Source organism: Silurus aristotelis (genome assembly GCF_946808225.1).
Source record: "Silurus aristotelis genome assembly, chromosome: 8".
NCBI lineage: Eukaryota > Metazoa > Chordata > Actinopteri > Siluriformes > Siluridae > Silurus > Silurus aristotelis.
In genome coordinates, this window is record NC_139581.1 from 11,028,742 (window position 1) to 11,054,148 (window position 25,407).

Consider the following 25,407-nt stretch of genomic DNA (forward strand, 5'->3'; position numbering starts at 1 on the left):
TCGCAGGGTTCCCTGGTGACGTCACGCGGCGCGTCGAGCGCGCGGATGAGCGAGGATTTCAGAGGCGCATCATCGCTTGGGCCGTCCGTCCGTCGAACACCGCGCACTCATTTTTTTGAGCGCACGAACACTTGGGACGATCCCGGATCTTATAAGACGCACACTTGTAAAATATTTTTTTTTCTGTTTGGAGGGTTTGGACTCGGGGGAGAAGGTGCATAACTGAGCTGAACGTGAAGCGCACGTTGTCCTCCGCGATCGGCTGAAAGCTTTGATGCGCGCGCTGATCACAGATCAGATTACAAGGGTCTGTGTGATCGCAGGCACGCTGTCTTTGATGTGAACACGGAGCTCGTGTTGGCGTCGCACACACACACACACACACACACACACACACACACACACACACACACACACACACACACACACACACACACACACACACAACCTGCTGGGGAAGAAAGAAGCCGCCGAGAAATGAGCGGATGAAGACCCTGAAAACTCCTTCTGGATTACACTACTGAAAAGACCTGAACTATCAGAGACTGTTACTTGTGGTAAGAGAATTCTGCAGAACATTAATCCTAATAATAATTAAGCATTTATGCAGAATGATGTAAAATTTATACAATGAAACTACAAACTTAACACTTTCCGATCTAGTGATTGAATATATGAAGTCACAAGTAGTCTATAAAAGTCGGCACGAGTTTGTTCAGTCCAAAAGCAAGTCATCTAAAAAATCTTATAATTCAGTAAGACATGTTTTTTCCCTTTTCCAGTAGACCTATATTGTATCTAAACAATTTTTTTTCACAATTTTTTGTAACCTGGATAATGAAATTTTTATACAGTTGGACCTTTCTGAACATTTTTTTATTAATGCAAACAAATATTATGCATATTTTGCACAATAAAAAAATATATATTTAGGCTGTTAATGTTCTGCTTTCATGTGCCTTACATTCATTTGGTTACATATTGGAGTTGTGTTCATGCCTAATTCTAATGACTTTTATTTCACAGTGTACATGAGAACTTCAGCATGACTCTGGCATCAGGACTCAGGCGCTTTCCTCTTCTGAAGATACTTTTCCTGCACTTATTACTAGTACGTTCCACACCAAACTTAGACACCCTGATGTACACTGCAGCTATCTAGTGAAACAAACCTTTAACATACATGTGAAGTTAATAAACATAAATCAAATTCCCGAAATCGGCTGTGGGTTTTGGAGATTTGAATAAAATATGGATTCATTTTTGGTTGTGTGTGTTAACAGCATGTATTTGATGGCTACTCAGGATGCAGGAGTCATGAGGTTATTCCTCTAGGATTTAGCCCAGCATGAAAATGATCCATATAATGGCTTTTATATGCTGTGTTGAAGTGTTGGAATTTTTAACCATGGGAGATCGTGTTTATTTCCATCTCAGGTTGCTATAATGGCAGAGGAAAGAAGAGCATGCAGGGAGCAGGAATACAAGGATCAGTTCGGGAACTGCTTTGCCTGCAGGCAGTGTGACGCCGGACAAGAATTATCAAAGGTTTGGTGTGTTTTGCTCTGGTTTTTGTCCTGGATCATGTCATGATGCTAACACCGTGTTATATGTTGAAATCGTTTATTTGCTTGTTGGATGCGCTTCAAATTACTTTTGGATTAAACAATCACAGTCTGTTGACTAAGACATGGGAATGGACAGTTTTTAAATGTACAACAACTAAAGATTTTCTTCAGACAATTGTCAAATCACATTTGACCCTTTATGGATAATTTACAACAAAATACTTAAAAAAAAAAAAAATTGGGAAAATGTCTGAAATAAGTGTAAGCTTTGTGTGGTCCTGGAGCCACAGAAGCACAGTGGTCATAAAAACAGACGAATTCACCAAATTGATGTCTTGAGGTTTATGAAGTTTCAGAAGCTATTGTAAAAGAGTCAGTTATGTAATAGGCCAATAGAAAAAATATTGCTTTAGAGAGGGGATATCAATGCTTTGAATAGTGAGTCCTACTCAATTATTTACTGCTTCCTCTTTGAAGAGAGAGAAGATAAAACATGTGTTGGACCTGCTTTAACAGTTACACCCATACGCCTGGGTCTCACTCGATTCGTTTTTTTTTTTTTTTTTTAATGCCTTTTATATTAGAAACTACTGTTTTTCTAATGTGTTAAAGCACAAGCTTTAAACATTAGCTAAAGTACATGAGATTGACATAAAGCATTTAGTGTACAAATGTGTACTTTAAACTGTGGTCAGCTTGTAGCTGTACATTATAGGACCAAGTTAAATGAATTGTTTTACTGGAATACCTGCAGGGTTTGCAGATAAGTAAAGTGATGGAAGCATCTTAATATAAAGATACAAATGTTATATCAATATTAACTCTTCTATAAAATTAGCTTTATTCTTTTGATTCTTTATATATTCTTTTAACCAAATGTGTTTTTTCTCCTGGGCAACGCAAGGTTTTTGTGAAGTTTCGGTGAATGTTCACCCTGTGTGTGGGTTTCCTCTGGGTTTGCTAGCTTCCTCATAAATTTAAAAAGTGTGCCAGGAGGTGGCTTAGCTATGCTAATTTGATAAGTCCTGTAATGGACTTGCGTGCGTTAGTCAGGGTGTGTCTCTTAGATAGGTGCTGGGTCCACTATTACCATTATCAGCAGTTATTAAAGATATAAGAATTAATTATTTTTTTCCCCATGCAAGCTTTCTACTTCCTTTACATAATGATATTGTAAGTTCAACCACAGTTCTGTTGATTTCATAATCCTAAGGTGTTCATTTTCTAAACAAGGCAGAAACAGTCATTTTAGCTGCAAGTCATAAGTTCACATAAGTTCATAATAATGTGTCTAATTTATAATATGTTAATGATTCTATAGTAAAAAACGTACAGAGGGATTTATGTAAAGACTTGTGGAAGCAAACTTTTCACATAAACAGATTTTTTCCAATGTCAGCACTTTGTAAGTCAGAGGTAAAGCCATGCCTTCACTTTTTTTTTTATGCACTGCAAAGTATTCAGGACAGTGGGATTTGTAGTTTCATGGTAAAGCTGCATTTTTCTTCTCTAATTAACTTCAAAAGGGTAAAAAAAAAGTGAGGCCGGTGAGGGAATGTCTGCTTTTGGTGGTTGTCACATACATGATAACAGGAACCTGTTTTCCTCGGCAATAAATGTAATTGTAAACAGATCAAAATGTACAGTGAATCATGCTTTAATAAATGGAGCATTTTAGTATAACCAGATGTGTGTGGCATATGATGAATAAACACTATAAGACATGATGAAATAGAAAAATAAATGATCATTGTAGATATGTTTTATCAGTCATAATAATAATAATAATAATAATAATAATAATAATAATAATAATAATAATAATAATAATAATCTGGATTATATACTGATTCCCAGATTTCTTTACCCTTATGAGGAACACTTAAATGTCCTATAAAGAACTTTACAAGAGTATGTGTTTCTAATCCTCAAGTATACAAATAACCTTTTTTTTCTAAATAGAATAAACTTTGGAAGAACTTACATTCCACCTGTAGTTCATCAAAGTCCTACAGATGTTCTGATCAGAACTGTTACATCATCACATCTTTCATAATCAAATTTCATTGCTGCATCTTTTTGAATTTCTCTTGCACCACTGTTCTTATAATCATCTAATCGAAAGATTCACCAGAGAAAACCATTTAAAAGCACAGCTCTACTTTAATTCACACATCATTGTGTCTCATTATGACAGATTAAGATCAAAATTAAAGCAATAAAGAAAAAGCTTTGCGACTCGATCAAAGTTCACCCTCAAGCTCTTTGAGAAGGCATGTAAATTGACAGGTTTTTCAGTAATTGAGGGAGTTGGAGAATTCTCCAGGGCCTGAATAAAAGCCATTTAAACACTGGTGTGTCTGAACATGCTCATGCTTCACCCAGTTTTCACTTCAATTGCCCTACTTTTCTGTTTTTTGCATGACATCTTCGCTAAAATCAGATCTTGAGATAGGAGCAGAATGGTATATTGTGAGTGCTGATTTGGAGAATGCTAAGGCTGTTCTAAGTTGATAGGTGTTGCTGTATGTGAAACAGGCTTTTAGCTGGAACACATTTCTGTTGTATCTTGACATTTAGCATGTGTTTTATATGTATATATATATATATATATATATATATATATATATATATATATATATATATATATATATATATATATATATATATATATATATATATATATATATATACAGTACAGACCAAAAGTTTGGACACACCTTCTCATTCAAAGAGTTTTCTTTATTTTCATGAATATGAAAATTGTAGATTCACACTGAAGGCATCAAAACTATGAATTAACACATGTGGAATTATATACATAACAAAAAAGTTTATAATAATTAATTTATTTGTTTTTTTTTTAGCTATCTGGTCAACATTTCTATTCATAACAGCTTGAATGAAATGATATTGTTTTTTATGGAATGTATCTATTATTTACAAATTAACCATTAGCCAAATGTCCCATATCTAGATTCCTTCACATAACTTTTGATTTTGAAGGCCAATAAACTGTCCAAACCCTTTCTCAATACTTTTTGAAGGGTCTAAAAAAGACATGCCAGAGTGGATCCAGACCTGCTGCTAGTTATCTCCTCAGTGATGGCACTCTGCCGACAAACAGAGCTGGGCTATGCTTATTTTCTTTCCTCTGTCTTTGTTGTCCAGCCCTCCTGCCCTGTTCCACAGTTGTACAGCTGTAATTCCCCATTAAATAGAAGGGCCTTATATGGGACAGGCAGGCAGCAACAGCTGCCATTGTGCTCTAACACCTCTGCCTGTTTGTTTTGTTGGACCACTCCATGCCAAGAAGGCCAAATTGGGCTTCATGGCTGCAGAGGCTGAAAAATGTCAGATTCCTGGTGTTATGGCGTGAGTTCAGGGCAAAGCTCCCATCGTTTACTCTATCTGACAAGCCAGGAATCTGTGCCCACATTCAGAGCCTGTGTGTGTCCAGAATGGAAAACAGTATCTGGGTGGAGAGAAGGCCACAATTTGACACTGACCTTCAAGTTAATGATATATGAGCATGTGTGTGTAATGCAACTCTGTGGTGGTGAGGCTGTAAATGTACTCTCACTGGAGAAAGGGGAGCTGGATTAGACAACACTACTGACTGATGTCATGCCACAAAGGCCCTTTTGCTTTTCTCTTATTTAAATCCACTTAAACATGGAAACCACTGTCATTTTCAGTAATATGATTTTAATTAACTGTTCAGTTTCCTGTGAATGCATTAAAAGCATTTAGTGTTATGGAATCAGAGACCAAGTGCCATACCTTATTATACTTAATATACTACCCATATACTTAATAGCCATACCTACTTATACAAACTATATCACTTTATCAGCAATTAACCCATAGGCATGTAATGATGATTCATATGAATACAGTCTTTACAATATGTGGCTCTCCTGATGTGGTTATATTCATTGCAAAGGAAACAACAATAAAAGGACATAAATCAGACACTTTCTTCCTTGCAAGTTAGTATTAAAAATGACAATTACAGCAATCTACTCTACTCTAATGTGGCATAACAGTTTTGATACAGATCAAATATTTATGCCACAAGCTATTTAACAAGGTAAACTGTAAATGTTTAAAAAGCCCAACTTCGCATTCTTTTTTATTGGTGAATTAAAATCACTGCCAAATGGCTGTGGTATAAGAGAAATAAAACTCTCCAGGGCATGCTGTTAAAAAAATAATTAAATGTATTTAAGTGGTAAGTTAACTTTGCTCACACCACCATGTGTTTGGTTATTTGGTTATTTAACAAACCTTCTGGAAACCTAGTTTTTCGTCATTTTTAAGAGAAAAAGGCAACAAACTAGGTCATTTAATGGTATAACGATTTACTATGACCAAACAAATATATAAATGTACAGATGTTTAACATTAGTTTCATTGAAAAATCCACCTTTAGCACGAATAAGAGCTTTACACACTCTTACCATCTGGGCAGTTAGTTTCTCCAAACATTCAGCTGAAATACGTTGCCATGCCTCTTATAAAATTGTCAAAGGTGTTTCTCACTAGTTGGATATATCAAATTAATCACAAAGCAGTTTAATAGAATTTAGGTCCCATGATAGATAACACTCCAGCTGACTTGTTTGCTCTCTAAAAAAATACACACTTGTGTACACACTTTGGAGGTATGCTTTGGATTCTTGTCTTATTGTATAGTGAAGACGGTTCCAATTAGTCACATTCCAGAGGGAACTGCATAGTGTTAAAGTGTGGAATGGTAGCCATGTTGATTCAGTATTTCTTTCACCCAGAATAAGTCACCAACTTTCTCTGCTTCAAAACCAGCCCAAATCTTTCACCTCCATCGTTGACAGTGTATGTAGGCCAGTCTGCTAACATCTCTCCTGTTCTCAAACCTGCATGAGTTTTTTTTTTGTTAGAGCCATAAATGTCATTTTTCTGTCATCTGACATTTCACTGTCATATTTTTGTGTGTTTTTGCCTTTTACTTAGGTTGTTGCAATAAAAACAAAAGGTCTCAAAATAATTATAAAAGACTAGGTGTTTCCTACTTTTACAGGCACTGTACATAATATGCTTTTTCCACACTATCTTGGCTAATTGACACTTCTACACCAATATTGTGATTAATATTGTATATTGGTAAAACATGGTTAAACATATATATTTTTTGCTATATTAACAGCTAACCGTTCTCACACTGTAGCCACTTAAATGCTTCGTTCCATTATATCTGTCATCGTATTACAACCATTCATGTTGTCTATTCCATAGATTTAGGTATAACTAACTCATGATTATGGTTAATGATTAATTGTCAACTGTCTAACTGACTAAGTCTTACACTCATTCTGGTCAGTTTGCTTTTAGAAAACCCTGTTATGTTTTTTTTTTTTTTTGTGAAGCAGACAGATACAAACTGTTTGGATTGAGCCTGATTACAAGACACATAAGACATCTGTTTAAATTTTAGAGCCAGCAGAGTTTGGTTACATTGTCTCATCACAAAACGTCTTGACCAAAATTAAAGAAACACCGGATGAAAGATTTCAAAATCTGACTGACCAGGCTTAAAAGATTCTGTTGTTGACATTTTCTCTGTTGTGGCATTTTGTTATTCTTGTATTTCAACACCTGTTTCTTGAGTGCATAAAAATATGTGTACAAGAACAAGTAAATTTCTTAAATCCACTTGTTTTACCCCAATTGTGTTGTTAAAGCTGAGAGAGTGTGAATGTTTTTTTTTATCTGTGTCTTGAAAACTGCTTCTCCAGATATCATGTTTTTCCATATATAGCAAACATTATCTATCCTCGAACTGCACTCTACCTCTGTGGCCCTTGATAAATATGGCTCTTATATCCATAAAAATATCCATGGAATACTTCAGCTATAGGCGAATTGCCATTAAAAGTAAATAATCAGACATCAGTCTCAGAGATTTTCTTAAACATGATAACGTCAACTCTGATCTATAAACAACCATTCCCTTCTTTTCAGTGATTAAATCCTCCCTCTTAGAAAGACTTTGCTTTAGATGAAGGGAGGTCACACACAGAAAAAACCCTTACACAATGACCTCACAATAAACCAACAATAGGCATCCCTATGGGCCTTTCTGATTATAATGCCTAGTCTTTCATTGGACCTAGAGCAGAAGGCTGCCCATGGATCCTGAGAGAGTCAGGGAGATTATTGCCAGTGTACTATGGAGTATGAAAAGAAGGACAGCTTTTGTTTGTTTGGAGATCTCACACACACCGGGATCATTATTTCATTGCCGACTCTTGTTAGTCCACATTGATGCTTTTTGTAGTCTCTTACCCCCATTCCTCCCTCCTCTGCACTCTCTCACCGGTGGGATATCTTCCGTTAATCCCTGCAGGAATGTGGCTTTGGCTATGGAGAGGATGCCCATTGTGTGCCCTGTAAGGCTAGCCGCTTCAAAGAGGACCAAAGTTCGCAGAAGTGTAAACCCTGCCTTGACTGTGCTGACCTAAACCGCTTCCAGAAAGCCAACTGCTCCAGCACCAGCAATGCTGTATGTGGTGAATGCCTGCCTGGGTGAGTCTTCCTTAATTGGTAGTCTGCCCTGATTTGACATTTTTTAAGCTTGGCTGGATCTCAAGGGCAGTCATCTTTTCTGTGTCTTCATAAAGATGCATTAAAAACCTTTGATCCAGTTCTAACCATTTCATTAACCCATAGGCAAAGATGTCCTCACATTTTTGTGCTCACTGGGAATTCCCCCAGCCACATATAATAAAGGAATCATGTAAATGTATTGTTCTCCCCAAAAGTAATTGCTCCACAACGCACTGTGTGGTCGTATAAGTGATCGGGCCTTCTTTAAAAAAAAATTCTAAGAAGCTCTTTGAGGTCAAGAACCCACCCTCTAGCTTTAGTGAAGCATATAAAGCCTTCTGAGGTTAAAGTTAAGGTCAGACATTAGATATTAGAGTACGGGAATTGCCCAGACATGTAGCCAATGCTAAAACATGTTAGACATTTTTACAAAGTAGTTTATAATGGTACAAATATTTCTTGTCACACTAGACTTCCAGTTGATTCTTGTCACTTTATTACTTACCACTAAATATATCCCATTTTACATCCAGTTAGTTACAATTTAGGAGGAACTGCGAGGAAGATTTATTATTTATTTCTTATCTATTCATCTATCCATCTATCCATCTATCTATCTATCTATCTATCTATCTATCTATCTATCTATCTATCTATCTATCTATCTGTCTGTCTGTCTGTCTGTCTGTCTGTCTGTCTGTCTGTCTGTCTGTCTGTCTGTCTGTCTGTCTGTCTGTCGCAATGTTTATTTAACTCCTTCACTCCTGTTCTACACACTGCAGGTTTTACAGGAAAACAAAGCTAAGTGGATTTCAAGACATGGAGTGTATCCCATGTGGAGATCCACCACCGCCTTATGAGACACATTGTAAGTACTCTCATAGAACTTGATTTATAAATCTCCCAGTTGATCTCTAAGGATGATATTTTCATAAAATGTCCCATCTGCACAAATAATTGCTCCATTGTCCTGAAACATAAACTATCACGGAAAATGGAAAATTTTTATATCATCTGCTCAGTCGCTATTATTTGGCTTGCCAAGGAAACTTTTACAGCCTGAAATGCTTAGAAAATTTTCTATATAAATTATTTAGGCTTTAAATCACTGTGCCTTTGAATTCTTGAAATCAAATTTTACATGTAAAAAGAGTCTCAGTAACTATATTTGCTATGTCGCTTTTTTTTTGTCATCTGTTCTTTTGAGCCATCATAGAGAATAATGTGAATTAATAATTTTAATAAAACCATAGTGTTTTGTTAGATATTATTTATTCTCAACATTCTCACCATGTGATAAGCAACATATGACTGACTACAAACACTAGCTTAAGACATATTATTATTAAAAGCTTTTATGCATTAACTGTGATCTGATGTTTAGTGAACGTCTTCTCAGTTAGCAAAAGTGCTGATATTAGATAGCTGTGTGTGCTAGCTAGTTTCGTAGGCAATCGGGCATACATTTTAAGAGGAAACCTATCAGTCATATAAAAACAAAATATGTGATTACACAGTAAAAGTATTTATTCATTCTCTAGAGTATAATTCAGCAACATTAATGAGTCTCATTGCAACCATAACTCAGTTACAGTGTGGAATTAATGTCCTTCGTTGCTAGGCATACAGGAGTTTCATGCTATGTCCTCATAATCGAGTGTGATTTCCTGAAGGCTCCGAAGTAAGCAGCTGCTTCTTGTGAAGATTTTGGCTGTGTGTGAGAGAGAGTGAAATTGAGCCAGGTTTAGCATGACTCTGTCAGATGCATAGGGAAAAACCGCAGTGCTCTTGGTAATGAACTTGTGTAAGCTATTTCTTACAACACCTTATAACTCCTCATTGTGTTGACAGAGGTTGATAGAAAAATGTAGTCAAGGAACCAGATACGCATTTGTGAGAGAATTTGTCTTCACACATGCAAGATTCCAGAGACTCCCATGTTTCTCTTAGCCAAAAATAAAATATCTCGGCTCTCCCTGCAAAACCTGTACACACGGGTGTACACACAACAGCCCAACCTCTTCACTTTTCAGCCCTGATATCTGACGAAAAGAGGTGAAAACGTAAAGACCAGATTACTTTAATCACAGCATGCAGGCCTGGGGCTAGCACACAGCTGTGTACATAGGCCTGTTTTTAGAGAAGACCATAAATCTGAACCCACTCCAGTCTCTCCGTCTCAGGAACAGGGGGAGGAAAACAGAGAGACATTTTATGGATTCTTCTGGCTGCTTAAATGTATTGCATCTGCTGTTGTCTCTTCTTGTCATGAGAGAACTCTAAATATTTGGCAAGGCTCTTCTCCAGCTGTCCTGTCTAGCCATATGAACCAATGTTACACCAGATTAAGTAGTCACATGAGACCAGCGTTTAAGTTGATAAAAGGTAACAGTAATGAAAATAGGCATCACCTGTCATTGAGATTATTATGTTCTAAAGATTTTTTCCGTAGATATGATTTAATACCTTTGGAATATGGTTTAGAGAAGTAATTTGTGTTTAGATTTGTTTTTCATGCTTGAACACACCTGATTTAGTTCACAAAGGCCTTGATAGCTGGAAGCAAGGAAACCATTACAATGTACAACAATGTTCTTTTGGACTGGAAAACATTATGCTTCTTTTTTCTGGTTGTTTAAATTCTTGGCGTATTTAAAATGTCTCCAAGAGAGACCTTTATACTTCGAAATATTATGCTTTATGCTTATGCTTTTTCTCTCGTTCCATTGAATATTTGACATGAAATAATGGTAAAATACTAATGCTGTAAACTGAAAACACAGTATAGAATGCTCACATGTGTCGATGTATACAAATGTGAGATCAAATATGTGTATGTTATGCAATTAATGGACCAGAGATGGTTTGCCTATTCATATTTAGAGTGAAGTGTCATATTCATCTTCCACTGCTCGGCCAGCAATTGTCCGCGTTGTCAACCTCAAGTTCATGTGCATGAGTTTGGCATTCTCCAAAGTCAACAAGCGCAGCGCACATATCAAAAGGAGTAGTCTATTGGCATTGAGGCCAGCTGATAAGATCAGCAGGTGAGATCTCTTCAATGGGCCAGCCTTTGTCTGTTTGCTGCAGCTGTGTGGGAGCTGATAACACTGGGAGAGGTTTGGTTTTGAAGAGTGAGAAGGAGGCAGAGAGAGAGAGAGAGAGAGAGAGAGAGAGAGAGAGAGAGAGAGAGAGAGAGAGAGAGAGAGAAACAGGGGGTAAAGGTAGCTTGAGAATGAGAGAGAGAGAGAGAGAGAGAGAGAGAGACATCTGTGGGAAGCACAACATCTGCGGGGTACATTTTCTGGCACAGAGACAGGGACTTAAGTCTGTCATTTTCAAGCTGGTTTGATAGGCACACATTTTCCTAATAGACAAAGATTTCCAATGTCAGTGAATGAACAAAACCTTTTAGTATCCTCTCATTTTCGTCATATGTTCCTGGCCATATCTATCTGCCTTTTTTCCACATCATTATTTTACTTATAGTACTTTTCACTGGTTGTGCATTCTGTTAGTGTTGTATTGATATGGTTTCACATTCATATTAAGAGCAGATTATTTAGAAGTATGAGCAACACTATATGAACAAATTTTGTGGACAACTAACCATAGCATTTGCATGTGCTTTTTAAACATCCCATTTCACATTTAGTCCCCATTTGCTGTAATAATATCCGCCACTCTTCCTGGAAAATCCACTAGATATGGAGTGTGGTTTATATAGAGCTGGCTTTGTGCACAGGGGCATTGTCATGACAGAACAAGTTAGGGTCTCCTTGTTCAAGTAAAGGCATCTTATACAATTGTGTGCTAAGTCAGGTGTCCCAGTACTTTTGTACAAATAGTATATGTAGCTTGCATAATAAAAAAGGCATGTATTGACAGCTATTATAAGATAGTTAATTTAATTCAATTAATACAGAGAAATAGAAATACAATTATTTTGCATTTTTATTGTCTTCTTCTTCTTTGCATTTTCACATGAAAAGTTATTGGGAGGTCACATGTTAAAAAAACAACAACAATTCCAGTTAGAATGAAAATGCGGGTGTTCCCTGTAGCAATAAGTCCTGTCCAGAGCTTTAGAGTCTGTTATAAAAGCAACCATTTTTTATTATATTAAAATAACACTGAGAAAGGATGCACACTTTATGATTTATCTAACATTAATCTTTTAAATAAACATCTGAGGACTATTATACATTAAATGTCTTTTGGATATAAAATACATTTTATTCATTTTGCTTTTAGAGTATAAACTCTAAAATATTTTGTATTGACTATGATATATATATATATATATATTTTTTGGTTTAATTTTCTACCTCATATTACTTATGAACAGATCGTGTATTGTTTATAGTGTTGTGTTAAAAGTGTTTGAATTTGCAAACAGGCCAAGCCCAAATTTACTCTGTGATTAATGTGTTTAAAAGCAAATAAAGAATGGTTGTGTGCATCCATTGAAATTCCCTTAAATAAATAATTGGTTAATATTTAACCTCATTAGATACTGACCATACTTTCACACAAAGGTGCTTCAAAGGACTTTATCTTTCTCTATCGAATGGGTAATGCTTTGAAACACTAAAGGTGGTCAAAATGATGGAAACACCACATGAAAGGAGTCTATGTTATGAAGAGGAATACAAACTAATCATTCTAAAATATTAACAAGATTTTAAAGCTTGTATGGGGAAAAAAAAAGAAGATGAAAAGATAAGTTCTTATGGTGCAGGTGTGCAACAGCCAGAGAAACAAGCAGCGGTTTATCGGGTTAGAATAGACAATGTGCAGTTCGGTCATGGCCTTTACAGAGACAAAAAAAATATAAACCTTGGTGAGAAGGGCAAAGTTCACTTCTTTTTGAGAATTAAACATATTAATCACATTGTTAGAAATATCTCATTTTAGATCAAGCATGTCTTATATGATATACTAGGCCTTCTGAGACCATAAATATTTTACTGAGAGATGTTAATTTATTTTAATTTTTCAAAGAAGTCTGTGCATTTTTCTAGGGCATGTGAAAGGAAAATTATGCTGTCAGTTAAACATCGTGACCTTGCTTTAACTGGTCTTGTTTGGCTGAATTCTCGACACAAAAGTATTCATGTAATTTAAATGGGTTTTTCCCCAGTTTTGCTCAGAGTGATGAGGCGTATGGTTTTGCAGAAGGCAGAGTTCTAATATGTAATGGCATGGTGGGAGTGAATAACAAGTAGCAGATGTTTTTTTAATGTACTGCGTACATTCCCTTTGTCTCTGTCTGAGCAGATGCTTAATAACGGAGTCATCAGACTGGCAAGTAAAGGCCCGACTGCCCTGGGGTTAGGGGTGAACACTCATCTCAGACTAAGAATGTACACCCCCAACTCCTCTTGAGCTCGAAGGCATCTTTACTTTGAACTAGAATATTTATAGCCATAGTCAGAATCTTGAAAAGTATGAATCATGAGCAGTGACATTAGAAGTGTCTTAGATATAATCGGTGGAATAGATATATAATAGCTAAAGACTTGAAGTAATACAACAGCAAAAAACTTTGTAATTTAAAATGACACCGTAATGGAAATTATTTTATAAAGGTTTTCCTCTAAGACCTATAAAACTCCAAAAAAAAATTGTTTAACATTGTATTCACCCATGGAACATAGCAGACAGGTGTCATATTTAAAGCTCACTGCAAGTGTTATTTCTCTCACCTTGTACAACTAATCTCGAAACTCCAGGATCAGTCTGTATTTTTCCTTTTTTTTTTCATTGTGTTTCTCATGCTTCTCAGGTGGTGGGCGTGTGAATCTGGTGCCCATCCCCTCCACAGTGACCAGCCCCAGAGACATGGCACTAGCTGCAGTCATCTGCAGCGCTCTGGCCACTGTCCTGTTTGCTCTTTTCATCCTTTGTGTCATCTACTGCAAGAGGCAGCTCCTGGAGAAAAAGCCTGGTAATTAAAAAAAAAAAGAAATGGACAACACACTTTTTTCCCCCCTGGAATGCATTTCTAAAGTATAGACATGTTGGACAATTCTATAGAAGGAAATGAGATTTATTATTCACGCTACAAAAAATGTCTTCTTCGCAAATGGAACTGCAAATATCTTGAATATAGTAAACAATATATAGTCAATTATATAGTCAAATTATATATAGGCACATAATTTTGCTCATTTTAAGTATTGATTTCTATAAAGAAGCAACATGATCAGCCAATATACTGTCATAAGAAACCTACAAGCTGGAAATGAAAGAATATCCAGAAATTTTTAATTATTTCCTTTTTTATTTATTGTACTTTTATAAAAGGCAATAAAATACTATATAAATTGGATTATATTCAAGATATATTTATTTACAATGATGAGTTTTTTTAATGTAAAATTCTCTGCGGTTTTCTTTGCAGTTGTTCTTTTTCCCCTGGGTCCATATACACACATTTTTCAAATCTATATTGTCATAGGCATGATTCTCGTGTGTCATTAAAAAAAAATTAATTATTAATTAATATTATTATTATTTGCAAGATAGTCTGTCATTACAGATGTTATGAGCTGTACATGATCAAGGCAATAAAGCTGTTGGTGCAGCTGTTACTGCCCACTTCTGTGTTGAAAGATTTGGATAAGGTTTTAAATGGCCAGAGAAAATGTTAGACATAACGCTTGCATTTTTGCATTTACAAAGCTGTAAAAAGAAAAATGAGTCTGTCAAAAATCCATATTTGTGCTATTTAAGCCCTGTAATATGTATGTCAGCTTACATACAAACTATTATTTATATATAATTGTTATTCTTTTTGGAAAATGTTATTTGTCTCCCACTCCTACAGCAGTAAGTATGTGTCTATAGTATCTATAGTATTAATAAGTACTATAACCAAATACAGAGGTGAAATATAGCGTATCATTTGAAGACATTTGTTCTGTAAACCCACAATTGGAATAACTTTAATTACATTTGACAGCATCACTCAGATCTCAGGATGGTTCCTTTATTGGAGCTGAGCTATCCTATTTGGATCAGCAACAAGTTCTGGACTTTTCCCTGCAGCCCTGCTGCTACTGTCAGCACATCCCTGAGCAAACATGTGGTGAGTTGTCCCGATGTTCTCAATTACCACAAAAAAAAAAAAAACGAGTAGTGAATATATTCTTTGCTTGTATGGGGCTTTGTGCGTCATACTTGATTTTGCATGGCTGTTAAATTGCAGTCTCATTTTATAATATGATATTTGTGTTAATTAGCAGGCCATGTGCACCTGCTTAACTCATTGTGCCATGAGGACAGATGCAGCCAGAGACTGGGCCAAGACAACAGTCCCTTTCAGTCACAAAGCAGTCTGAATGAAAGGTATGAGTTTAAAAGAACAAGCTGTAGAGGATCCAGAAGGCCTGTTGGATTATTTCATTCACTTTTTTCATTGTGGCATAATTTCAGTGGTTTATTGCTGGTTTACAGTTTATAGATTCCATAGATCATATTGGTATGACGACATGAGGTGATCCTGTTACCAAAATTATAAATAAAGAATAAAGAAAGAAATTAAGAAAAAATTATATTTATAGTTTTAATTTGCAACATTTATAAGAATTAAAAGGCACTGCAGGTGTGGAATCACCCACAATTTTTAAGGGTCAAGATTTTTGTCATATCTTATTTATGAAAAAAACTCGATTTTTTTTTTCTTTACTTGACTTTCCTATCAAATATCACATTTTCTTACACTTCCTTTATTTTTTATTTTCATCCCCAGACTTGTACGCCAGTCAGCGTGGAACAGTCAGTGTGATTTGGAACAAGCTACCGAACCTCTTCCTGTGGAGTTTTCTGAGGAATTACCACTCATGGAGAACAATGAATACAGGACTCACCTCAGGCCACAGCCCACAAACAGCAGCAACTCTTTCTCTGAGGAAGATGAGGAGGAAAATGTGAGCGGGAAACAGCAGCATGAGTCATCTTTGGTCTCCCCTAAGCTCTCTTCAGAGATTTTACAGGATGCCAGCTGTTTGGCAGAACAACATCTGTCTATAGTTGAAGGTAATTGGTCCACAGGCGTGCTGATGATTTAAAGTAGCAAAGCTCCAGCCAGACTACCCTTTTGATAAAATAGGCTTCTTTTCCAAACTGAGGAAAAGCAATTATATGTATATTTTTTCACTTTATTCTGCACCTAATTTATTATACAAATTCTAAATATACACGATACATTTTACATTATATGTCAATTTTAGACTGGCTTTCCTATTTGCAAACCACTCTTAATAATCCATCAGAAACAGATAGTTCATAATATTTCTGAACATTACTACATAGATGCTGTTGTGCCTAAGTTGGTCCATATAACGTTTAATTAAATATCGGCTTTTGGCAGCATATAGGCTGAAGTTGTCTGGAAAAGACTGGAACATTTTACTGTTTGAGATGTAAAAAAAAAAAAAAAAGTACTATTGTAGCACTGTCTTATGAAAAACTGCTGTGAAATGTGAACATTCTTGTCAGAGGAAAACTGCACAATGGCAGCGTGAGAGAGAAAGAAAAACACTAGACAAATAGATCTTTTGGAGTTAAGAGCACAAGATAGTGTTCAAAACCCCACTCTGTCTGGAAGCTTTTAAAGTGCATTTGGGGTTTTAACAGACCAAAAAACAAACTAACAAAAAAAGATAAAAATAAAAATAGAAACAAGGAGCAAATGTTAATTTAATGTTAAACATCTTGCTGCGGAAAAACATCATCTTTCATTACCAGCTTTCATAATACATAAGTTTTTTAATTTATTAGATAAAAAAAATTGTAAGCTTGAACAGTTGGCTAACACATTTGTTTAAGTGTAGTTTGCTGTACATTTGCGTACATGAAAAGCATTAATATCCATTAACAAAATGTTTTTTTCCCTAAAGCAATAATTTTTTTTCATTAATGTCTGCTCTTTTGTAGGATGACCTGGCTTTATCTAGCTCACATTAATCCCTAAGAACTGCTCTGGATGTAAAAAGGAGGCACTGAGGAAGATGCCAACTCAGATTATACGAGGCCACACACACGTACACATCCTGAAATCCAGGTGATGTGCTCTATCTTTCCAGCAGCCTGTGGCCCATTGCTATCCAGTCTGAATCAGACCAGACGCTGTACATAAACATGACCCAGAAAAAACCCCAAACAGACTGAAGAAATAGACTGAGGAACCCAGACAACAAAAAAAATCTTTGTGCAATGCCACACTGCATTCCAAGTGACCTGTTAAGATTTTATTTCCTTTGCACACAAGACTTTGACTTTGAAATGAAGAGAAGTGTAGAGAAAACAACTTTATGATTGAAAATATTTTGAAGAGCCTTGAATGTGCATTACCTAAAAAAAATCGGAACATGTACGTTTGTACCATTTCCTTGTTTTTCTTTTTCCCCCCTTTGTAGATATTTTGTTTTATAGAATATAGAAGGATAATATTTTTTTAATGTAGATAGTCCATAGTCTAGGTTGATGAGCACTTTTCGTTGAGCATGAATTTTATTTCTCTTTGTATTTGTAAATAAATAAACAAATGTCACTGAATTAGAACAAGATTGATACATATATGGAAATCTATTTCAATTACAACATACATGTTCAACCATAATTCAGTAAAAAAAATGGGACGCTCTGTAGTTTAACGGTGTTGGGTTCAGTCTGTATCAACAGCAGTTTTCATCTCAGTGAGTCTCGAGAATTTGACGGAAATCCCCAGTACATTCGCAACAGGAACGTTCCATTAAAAAAAAAAATCTGTAATTTAATGGGTGCTTCTTAACCATCAAGACAATTTGGAGGAATTTAGCCAACATTCCACAGGCGTTTTGTAGAGGAGCGGGAAAAAAAAATAACCAAAGCTAGCAGGGAATTTGTGATCACATGTTTGCGGCTTTGAGTTAAGGCAGTAACCATGCTCAACATGATAATATGATACAGAGATAAGTTATTATAACAAACATGCAAACAAACAAAGCAGATTAAAAGCCACACATTTGACAAGTTTTAATTGTGGAACGTTCCCTAAAAGAATTACACAAGGAATAACACAGACAGGGCATGATCTGAGTGAGGAAACAATTAAATCCATTTGAAAGTTTTTGGTTTGTTCCTCTGGGGGTATAGTTAAAACCTTTAATGGTTCTCTGTGGAACCATTTCCCTTCTCAGAAAGGGTTCTAAATCTTTCCAGAGAACCTTTAAGAAAACAGCCCCAATAAGAGAAATCCCACACTTCAAATTCATTAACACAGGGTACAAAAATTACATTCAAAATTAAATGTCAATCAGTGACACATTATTCAACATGTTATCCAATAATAAAAACTAATTTTCATTGGAAATGAGTTCTCTTAGGGATTTGGCTTTAGGTGTATATCTATGCAGTGGGTAAATAATGAAGCAGTAAAAAAAAATGAGGCAAAATTAGTGCATCTATTCAATGTGTTACACAGAGGAATTAATTTTGTTCTAATTATTATGGTCCTTTTTCTGGTAAGTTGTTGTCATTACCACATCAAGTTCTTCAGCTTATCTAACACATTTTATTTAATTTATCCAATTATCAAAGCATTTACAGGCTGAGGATGTGGTGTAATTAATTCTGAAGTAATTAAGCCGATATCGCACACTTGCCTTTGCTTAAAATTAAATGCATAGTGGTGGTCTGGGAAAACCCATAAGATGTTGTTATAGCTGAAGTCTATTTCACCAAAACATTTTCACATAAATGATCTTAACTAAGGTTGTAAAAATCAGCTAGTCTGCCTTCAGATGTTCCAACACTGTAAAACTTTCAATGATGAAAACCATTCCTATGGTGCGACACCAAACCAAAAGGTTTGTGAACACCTGATCATTTGGTCCATACATGGTTCTTTCTCTAACCGATGCCACAAACTTGGAAGCAAATAACTGTATAAGACGTCTTTGTATGCAGTAAGATTTCCCTTCACTGGAACTAATTCCTAAACCCATATAGTAAATGTTGGAACAGTTGCACAGTATCATATCTGTGTGCTTTAAGTTTCTGTATTTTTATTACTGCCTCAGGTAACACGAACATTCATATTGCGAAACATTATACATAAACTGGCATCCCTGCTTGATCAACTTAACCAAGTTATCGGACACTGGCCTGGGCTTAAAAAAATGAAAAATTGTGTTTCTAGTAGCCTTTATATTCAACACCTATGGAGAAGGACCATATTCAGATCTCAGTGTTGAATTTGTAATCTCAAATACTTCAGAATGGACTGAAGTCTTACAGTAGCCTTGTTGAATAAAGAATCATAACTCTTTCCCTAGACAGCCTGAGGTAAATACTATGGCCTTCACTTTTATAAAGAGGAAGCTTTGCGAGGTAGTGGAATCATCCTTCTGAGTCCATGAAAAATGTCTCAAAATTTGGGTCCAGTTCTGAGACGAGGGCATCAACAAAATCCTCGATGGATGGTCTTTTCTGCAACATGCCTGCATGAAGAAAGAAAAAAAGGAAAATTATCATAGAGCTAAGAAGCTAATTTTGACAGTATGTTAATTTAATACTACATCAAGGACAGCAGTGCAGGTTACATAATACACGGAAAGGAAACAATTCACAATGTACACTATACGCATTCAATCTATTGATTTGAGTACAGAATTTCCTCTCTTACACACACCTGCTAAGTAGCTTCCTCACAGCACTGCTATGACTCGTGTGCGATTCAGCAGTCCGCCTGCTGGCTCCTGAACTGTGTGTGCACTCATTTTACAATTCCACGGCTCTCACGCTTTGAAGTCTGCTCATTTCCCCTTGAAGAGCTGCCAATGTAAATAGGCCCTCCTCCCCACCCCCTCTTTCCTGCATGGGTCACCTCCAACACACGCATACACTCACACACTGACGCGCAGAACTAAAGCTACAAGCGCAAAACTGTTAAAAAGACACCGACTATATTTTTTCAAAAATCATTGCTATATTAAGAACCAAAAAAGGTCCTGTTTCAGAACTCTCCTGTTAAACTCTGACTCACGAACCAAAAACAGCTCTGGCTGAAAATTATATCTTGTAAAGATCCTGTGGAAAATCAACCATACCCAGAGGACCATCCAGACACACACCCCAACTCACGTCCACAGTAAAACTAATTTGCAGTATTGAAGAATTTTGAAAAAAGTACTAATGAATATTTCAACAGACTTCTGGGTTTTAATTAGATGACTATGCAGAGGGCACTAGAGAGACCGCTGTATCAGTTCCATAGACTCAGCTTCAGTCACACCTTACCCTGGGGCACATGACTGACACACGTGTATGCATGCACACACAAACACTCATACGCACACACAGGCATCTGTAATGCACAGTGACCAAGCTAATGTTAGTTTATTTTCTGTCAGAAAAATGTTTTAATGTAAACACAACAGTCTTTGGAAGTGTGTTCACATGTTATAAGCAAGGACATGCCTGCAAAGGAGAAAAAAAAAGACTTTCAAATCATTAAGGTTTCGAAGGGGGGGGGGGACCAGTTGAAATATTAAAATCAGTGCAATGTTGAAATCTCACTTTAATCTGAGGGTGAATCTGGAAAAACTGACCTATTTAGATGCTTGCTGTCTCTTACATCACCATCACTTTCTATAATAACTGCAATTTCCTGACTTTGCTCCAGATGGAACCAGCAGGCGAGATCGAAGAAAATCTTTTCTCATGGTAGACTAAAGTTATCACAATATATTCCAATTCAGGCCAATATATTTAATACTTTATGAGCATTGTATTGTGACTTCTCTAAAAGCTATGAGAGTGATGATCATTTCAGCTATAAGAATTTTAAAGTCAAACAGATCTGTAATTTTTATCATTTGACTGCTACAGTTTCTCCTCATCTCAGAAAAGCAAAATTGGTTGCTTTCAAATTCCAATGCAATCTGGCATGTACATTTCCTACATTCTGTTAAATATTTATTTATTTACTGCCAGAGCAGGAAGATAGCTATCTCTGTGATTGGTCCAGGGCTCGACAGCTTGGTTTAATGATGACTCTTGGGGAGTAAGCTAACAAAATAAAAAAAAAAGACATCAAAGTGTGAGCGAGAGCCATTTCTTCTCAATTAAACCCCACGTAATGGCACGGTATCGCTCCCACAGCATCTGCCACACCTTGAGGTTTTAAAAGTCTGCACTGTACTGAGGCTTAGCTGGGCATAATCAGGCATGGTATAACATGACTAGGGTTGTCCTGTTTTGACTTTGGGAAGTGAATAAAAGCCAGGTTTTATTAAAAGCACACATTGTGATTTCACCACTACAAAATGGTGACCTGGTCATTCAATACGCTATAAAGCTGAAAGACATGGCTGACGAAAGTGTTACCCGATCAAATTCTTAGACTGAGCATGAGAAGCAACTAACAATTGTGAGTAACTTCAAACAAGTTTGGTGTGACTGTTTTTTGTAGTACGATGCTGTGATTAAACATCTTTGCATTACTGAGTGTCTAAAAAAAAAAATACATGGGAGCTCATAAATTTAAGAAGCATTCATAAATGTTCTTCCATATTTTGACTTTCCTCATAAATGCAGCTAAACCAAGTTCCTTCTGGTATGCTCGATCTTTAAACTCTACTTTGACTTTAACAAGTTGTGCTATTGGGAATAACATGGAAATGCCTTTCTCACGTCCATGGAGTCCTTGCTTTTCCTCCACACTGTTCATTCTGCCTGCATTTAAAACATGTCACGAGTTGTACTTCATAACCTCATATTTCTCCTAAAGGCAAACTACTTCTTCACAGCTTCTATAATTATGGTTTAGAGGTAAACCAGCTTCAAAGGAGTGAAAAGCAGAAAAATGGGTGTGCTGTAATTCAGAATTACGTAAAAAAAAAAAAAAAAAAAAAAAAATCCAGTAGACTTTCGAAAAAAACTTGTTACATTTTGCATATCCGTTTGATAAGTGTCAAATGCTAATTGTGGGGCTGTTGAATAGGAAAAGTGAAACCTTGGTTATGGCTCTATCACAAAACTCCAAAGAAAAGAGAACCTAGACACAGATACAATTCTCGATTTAAACACACACACAAAAAAAAGCCAGACTACAAGCACACATCCCTGTACATACAGCTCTCTGTGCTGCTGGCTGGGGAACACAGGGCTTCAGTCAGCATGGCAGTCAGTCGATCGTTTTCTGCTCCCTGAGCTGCCATTTAATCCGCCCGGGGCTTTTCAGCACCAGGAGCCTGAAAGCCGGTCAGGAATTGGTACATCGCCAGCGGCAAGTTTTTTGTAGGGTTCTAAGATGACTGATTCTACTCGAGCTGCTGTTTCTGAGGGAAGCATGGTGAAACTGAAGCAGTCTCTTCACTCAGAAATACATGGACATACTGGTCCAACACTGGCATGGTAGGAATGGTAAAGCTAAGCAGGCTCAAAGTTAAGGATTATATATTAAGTAAATAAAAACACATATTTGCACAAGTGTGCATTAAAACCGTGTTATTATATGATGTGTATAGTAATGATAAATGGATGGATGAGGATCAAGTGTCTGAATGAGAACACGATATAGTAAATATGCGCTGTAAGCTAACAGATCCCTGAGCTCTGAGAAACCTCTGCATTTTTAACCAAGTTAAATCCGTGTTATGATCCATTATGGCGGCAAAAAGAATTAAGACTTGTTGCAACAAGTCCTGCTTAATCTACAACCACATGTAGGAAAAACAACCATGATTCAAACTGCAGAAGTCAAAATTATACAACATTGCTACTGTTTTATGACCAGAGTCATGATGAAGTCATACTATTTCAGATTTTTATACCAGTGTAGCCTTTGGTTTGGTTACAAAAAAGCTGTTCCACACTGCTGTTTTCTTGACTGTAAACCACGTGGTGGACTCCACTAAAGTGAACCTCATGACTTGATTTTCTGAAATATGGATTCACTAAAGATGTGTACCCCAACATAAATAAGGATGAATTGTTTTAGTTTGGAAAAAGCTCACACTTTTTTCCAAGCCTGCAAAAAATCCCACTACATACAAGCTGCAGCTAGAAACCCAGTTACAAAAAGCAATGCATTGCTCTTTACATTAAATGTACAGCATTTTGCAGATGCCCTTATCCAGAGCAACTTATATTTATCTCAATTATCTAACTGACCAGTTAAGAATCAAGGTACTTGCCCAAGGGCAGTGGCAGCCTGGTGGTGCCTGGATTTGAACTGATGACCTTCTGACCAGAAGTTCAACATCTTAACCACTGAGATACCACTTTTATTAAATCATTACATTACCAAACCCACTCAAACAGAAATAATCCAGCTCGAATGGTGCTCATTTTGTTCTTCTGCCTTTTACATACACATGCTTAAGTGCAAAAACAGAAAAATGACAAAATCCATCAAACATCAAACTCTTAGCCTGTTTTTTGTTCTGGGCAATGACCACTGTTGGTTTACACAAGTTTCCCAGAACCTAGAACGTTTCGAAAAGTCCGGAAAAGTATCTAATTTAAAGTATTCGTTTCCAGATGTGGATAAAATCAGAGAAAATCCAGAACATATTTAAACTGTAGCTTTCAGACTATGACCTATTTGCTTCATTAAATCATAATCAATAAGTGTTACGTTCTAAGCATTTGAATACTAGTAAGGAAAAAAGCTACAAAGTTTGGAACAAACATTTTCAAGTCTAGAGAAGTCAATAGCCCCTTTTCTTTTTCAGTGTCTATTTGTAATGGCTATAAGTAGCAGTGGTAAAATGTAAGCACAGATCAGGTTTGCTTATTTGGCAACATTAACTGTGCTAAGCTTGCCAGCTAGGGACTAATCTTGTAAGATAATGCTATCTCTCCAGCAGTAGCTATGCAACTTTAGTAGCCATGTTTGTTAGTAAGTATTAGGGGAAAACTATTTAAAATTGATGTCAATAACCAAATGCCAAATGCCTCTGCCAAAAACAAGCCAAGCTCTTATTGGTGCTAATTTGTATGCCAGAAAAACTCTTTAAACAGGAAAAAAAAAAGCTATTGAAGAAAATGTATGTAAGATATATTACCCTATATCACTTACACTTAAATCCATTATGGTTCAAAATCTAGTTTCTCGGTTGGTTAAAATGTTAGTCCATATAAATCCTACAAACATGATTGAGATATCACGTTTGTGATAACCTCTGACAGATAGTGAGACGTAAATGCCTGTAAAAACACACCTCCACTACTCAGTGGCAGGGATATAAAAAAAAAAAAAAAGAAATGAGACTCACCTTCCACCATCAACATGGGCTCTTTCCCTCCCCCATGAGCTAGCATCTCTCGGCGGTAGCGCTCTCCAGTTTCCCTGACACAAAACCAACACACAATCAGATTAACAGCGCCAGCATGGCCAGCATGGCCAGCACCGCCAGCTGGCCAAGACCTTAAGAATAGACTCCTCAGATTAGTTCACTGAAATGTAGTTTCAACAAAACCAAGTATTAACTGACAGGAAAGCAGAAAAACTAATAGACCCATACACCAGTAATAGGGGTAAAACCCAAACAAAGCCATGATGGTGTTTTTTTTGGAAGTGATTAATGATTGCTTTTAAAGGAAATCACCGCATCAAAGACAAAAAAGGTTGCTTATCTTAAGTCTGAAAGTACAATTTGCATGAAAATCAATCTCTATTGCAGAAATGCATTGTTATGTGGACCAAAAGACTAAAAAGTCTTTTAAGCACACCTGTTTAAGGGGTCCTTATGGAAACATTGCCTCCAGACCATGGAGGCTACAGCTCGAGACATCAGGTAAGAGTAGTACTTGGCCCCATAGCCAATGAGGTGACTGAATCTCAGCTGCCATGCCTGTATTTGCAAAACAGAGAACTTAGTGAGAAATTGAGGATTTATGTTATTTATGTTAATGTCTACTGCTTTATTTATATATTTATACAGTATATATATATATATATATATATATATATATATATATATATATATATATATATATATATATATATATATATATATATATATATACACACACACACATACATATACACACACACACACACACACACACACATACATACATATACACACACACACACACACACACACACACTGCTATCAATCCAGGCCAAATAGCAATGTGAAAGTAAAGCCCATTTAACATCAAGCACAAACATTGTGGCACACTGTTTTAAACACTACCGACAAGACATGGGGTTTAAGATTTTTGCGAAGGAGAAACTTATTTGCTCAAA

The 25,407-nt window shown here is 36.3% G+C and overlaps 2 protein-coding genes across 3 annotated transcripts in view; one reads left to right on the plus strand and one right to left on the minus strand.

Annotated features, from left to right (window-relative positions):
- tnfrsf19 (tumor necrosis factor receptor superfamily, member 19) lies at window positions 1–17,726 on the plus strand. 2 transcript variants are annotated; one of them, XM_083548437.1, is made up of 10 exons: window positions 1–557; window positions 1,027–1,111; window positions 1,438–1,548; window positions 7,957–8,135; window positions 8,939–9,024; window positions 13,945–14,106; window positions 15,124–15,249; window positions 15,404–15,509; window positions 15,913–16,199; window positions 17,100–17,726. In XM_083548437.1, the coding sequence occupies exons 2-10, from the start codon at window positions 1,046–1,048 to the stop codon at window positions 17,102–17,104; spliced, it is 1,128 nt and encodes a 375-aa protein (XP_083404563.1). In that variant the 5' UTR covers window positions 1–557; window positions 1,027–1,045; the 3' UTR covers window positions 17,105–17,726. The 2 variants fall into 2 exon arrangements, with proteins under 2 accessions (XP_083404563.1, XP_083404564.1); XM_083548438.1 differs by having other exon boundaries at window positions 15,407–15,509.
- The window catches only part of mipepa (mitochondrial intermediate peptidase a), a 23,638-nt gene continuing 15,887 nt past the window's right edge, over window positions 17,657–25,407 (minus strand). The window contains exons 17-19 of the mRNA XM_083548383.1: window positions 24,885–25,006; window positions 24,428–24,501; window positions 17,657–19,645 (exon numbers count right to left, since the gene is read on the minus strand). Coding sequence (XP_083404509.1) covers window positions 19,545–19,645; window positions 24,428–24,501; window positions 24,885–25,006 — 297 coding nt within the window. The 3' untranslated portion in view covers window positions 17,657–19,544. The remainder of the gene's footprint in view (window positions 19,646–24,427; window positions 24,502–24,884; window positions 25,007–25,407) is intronic.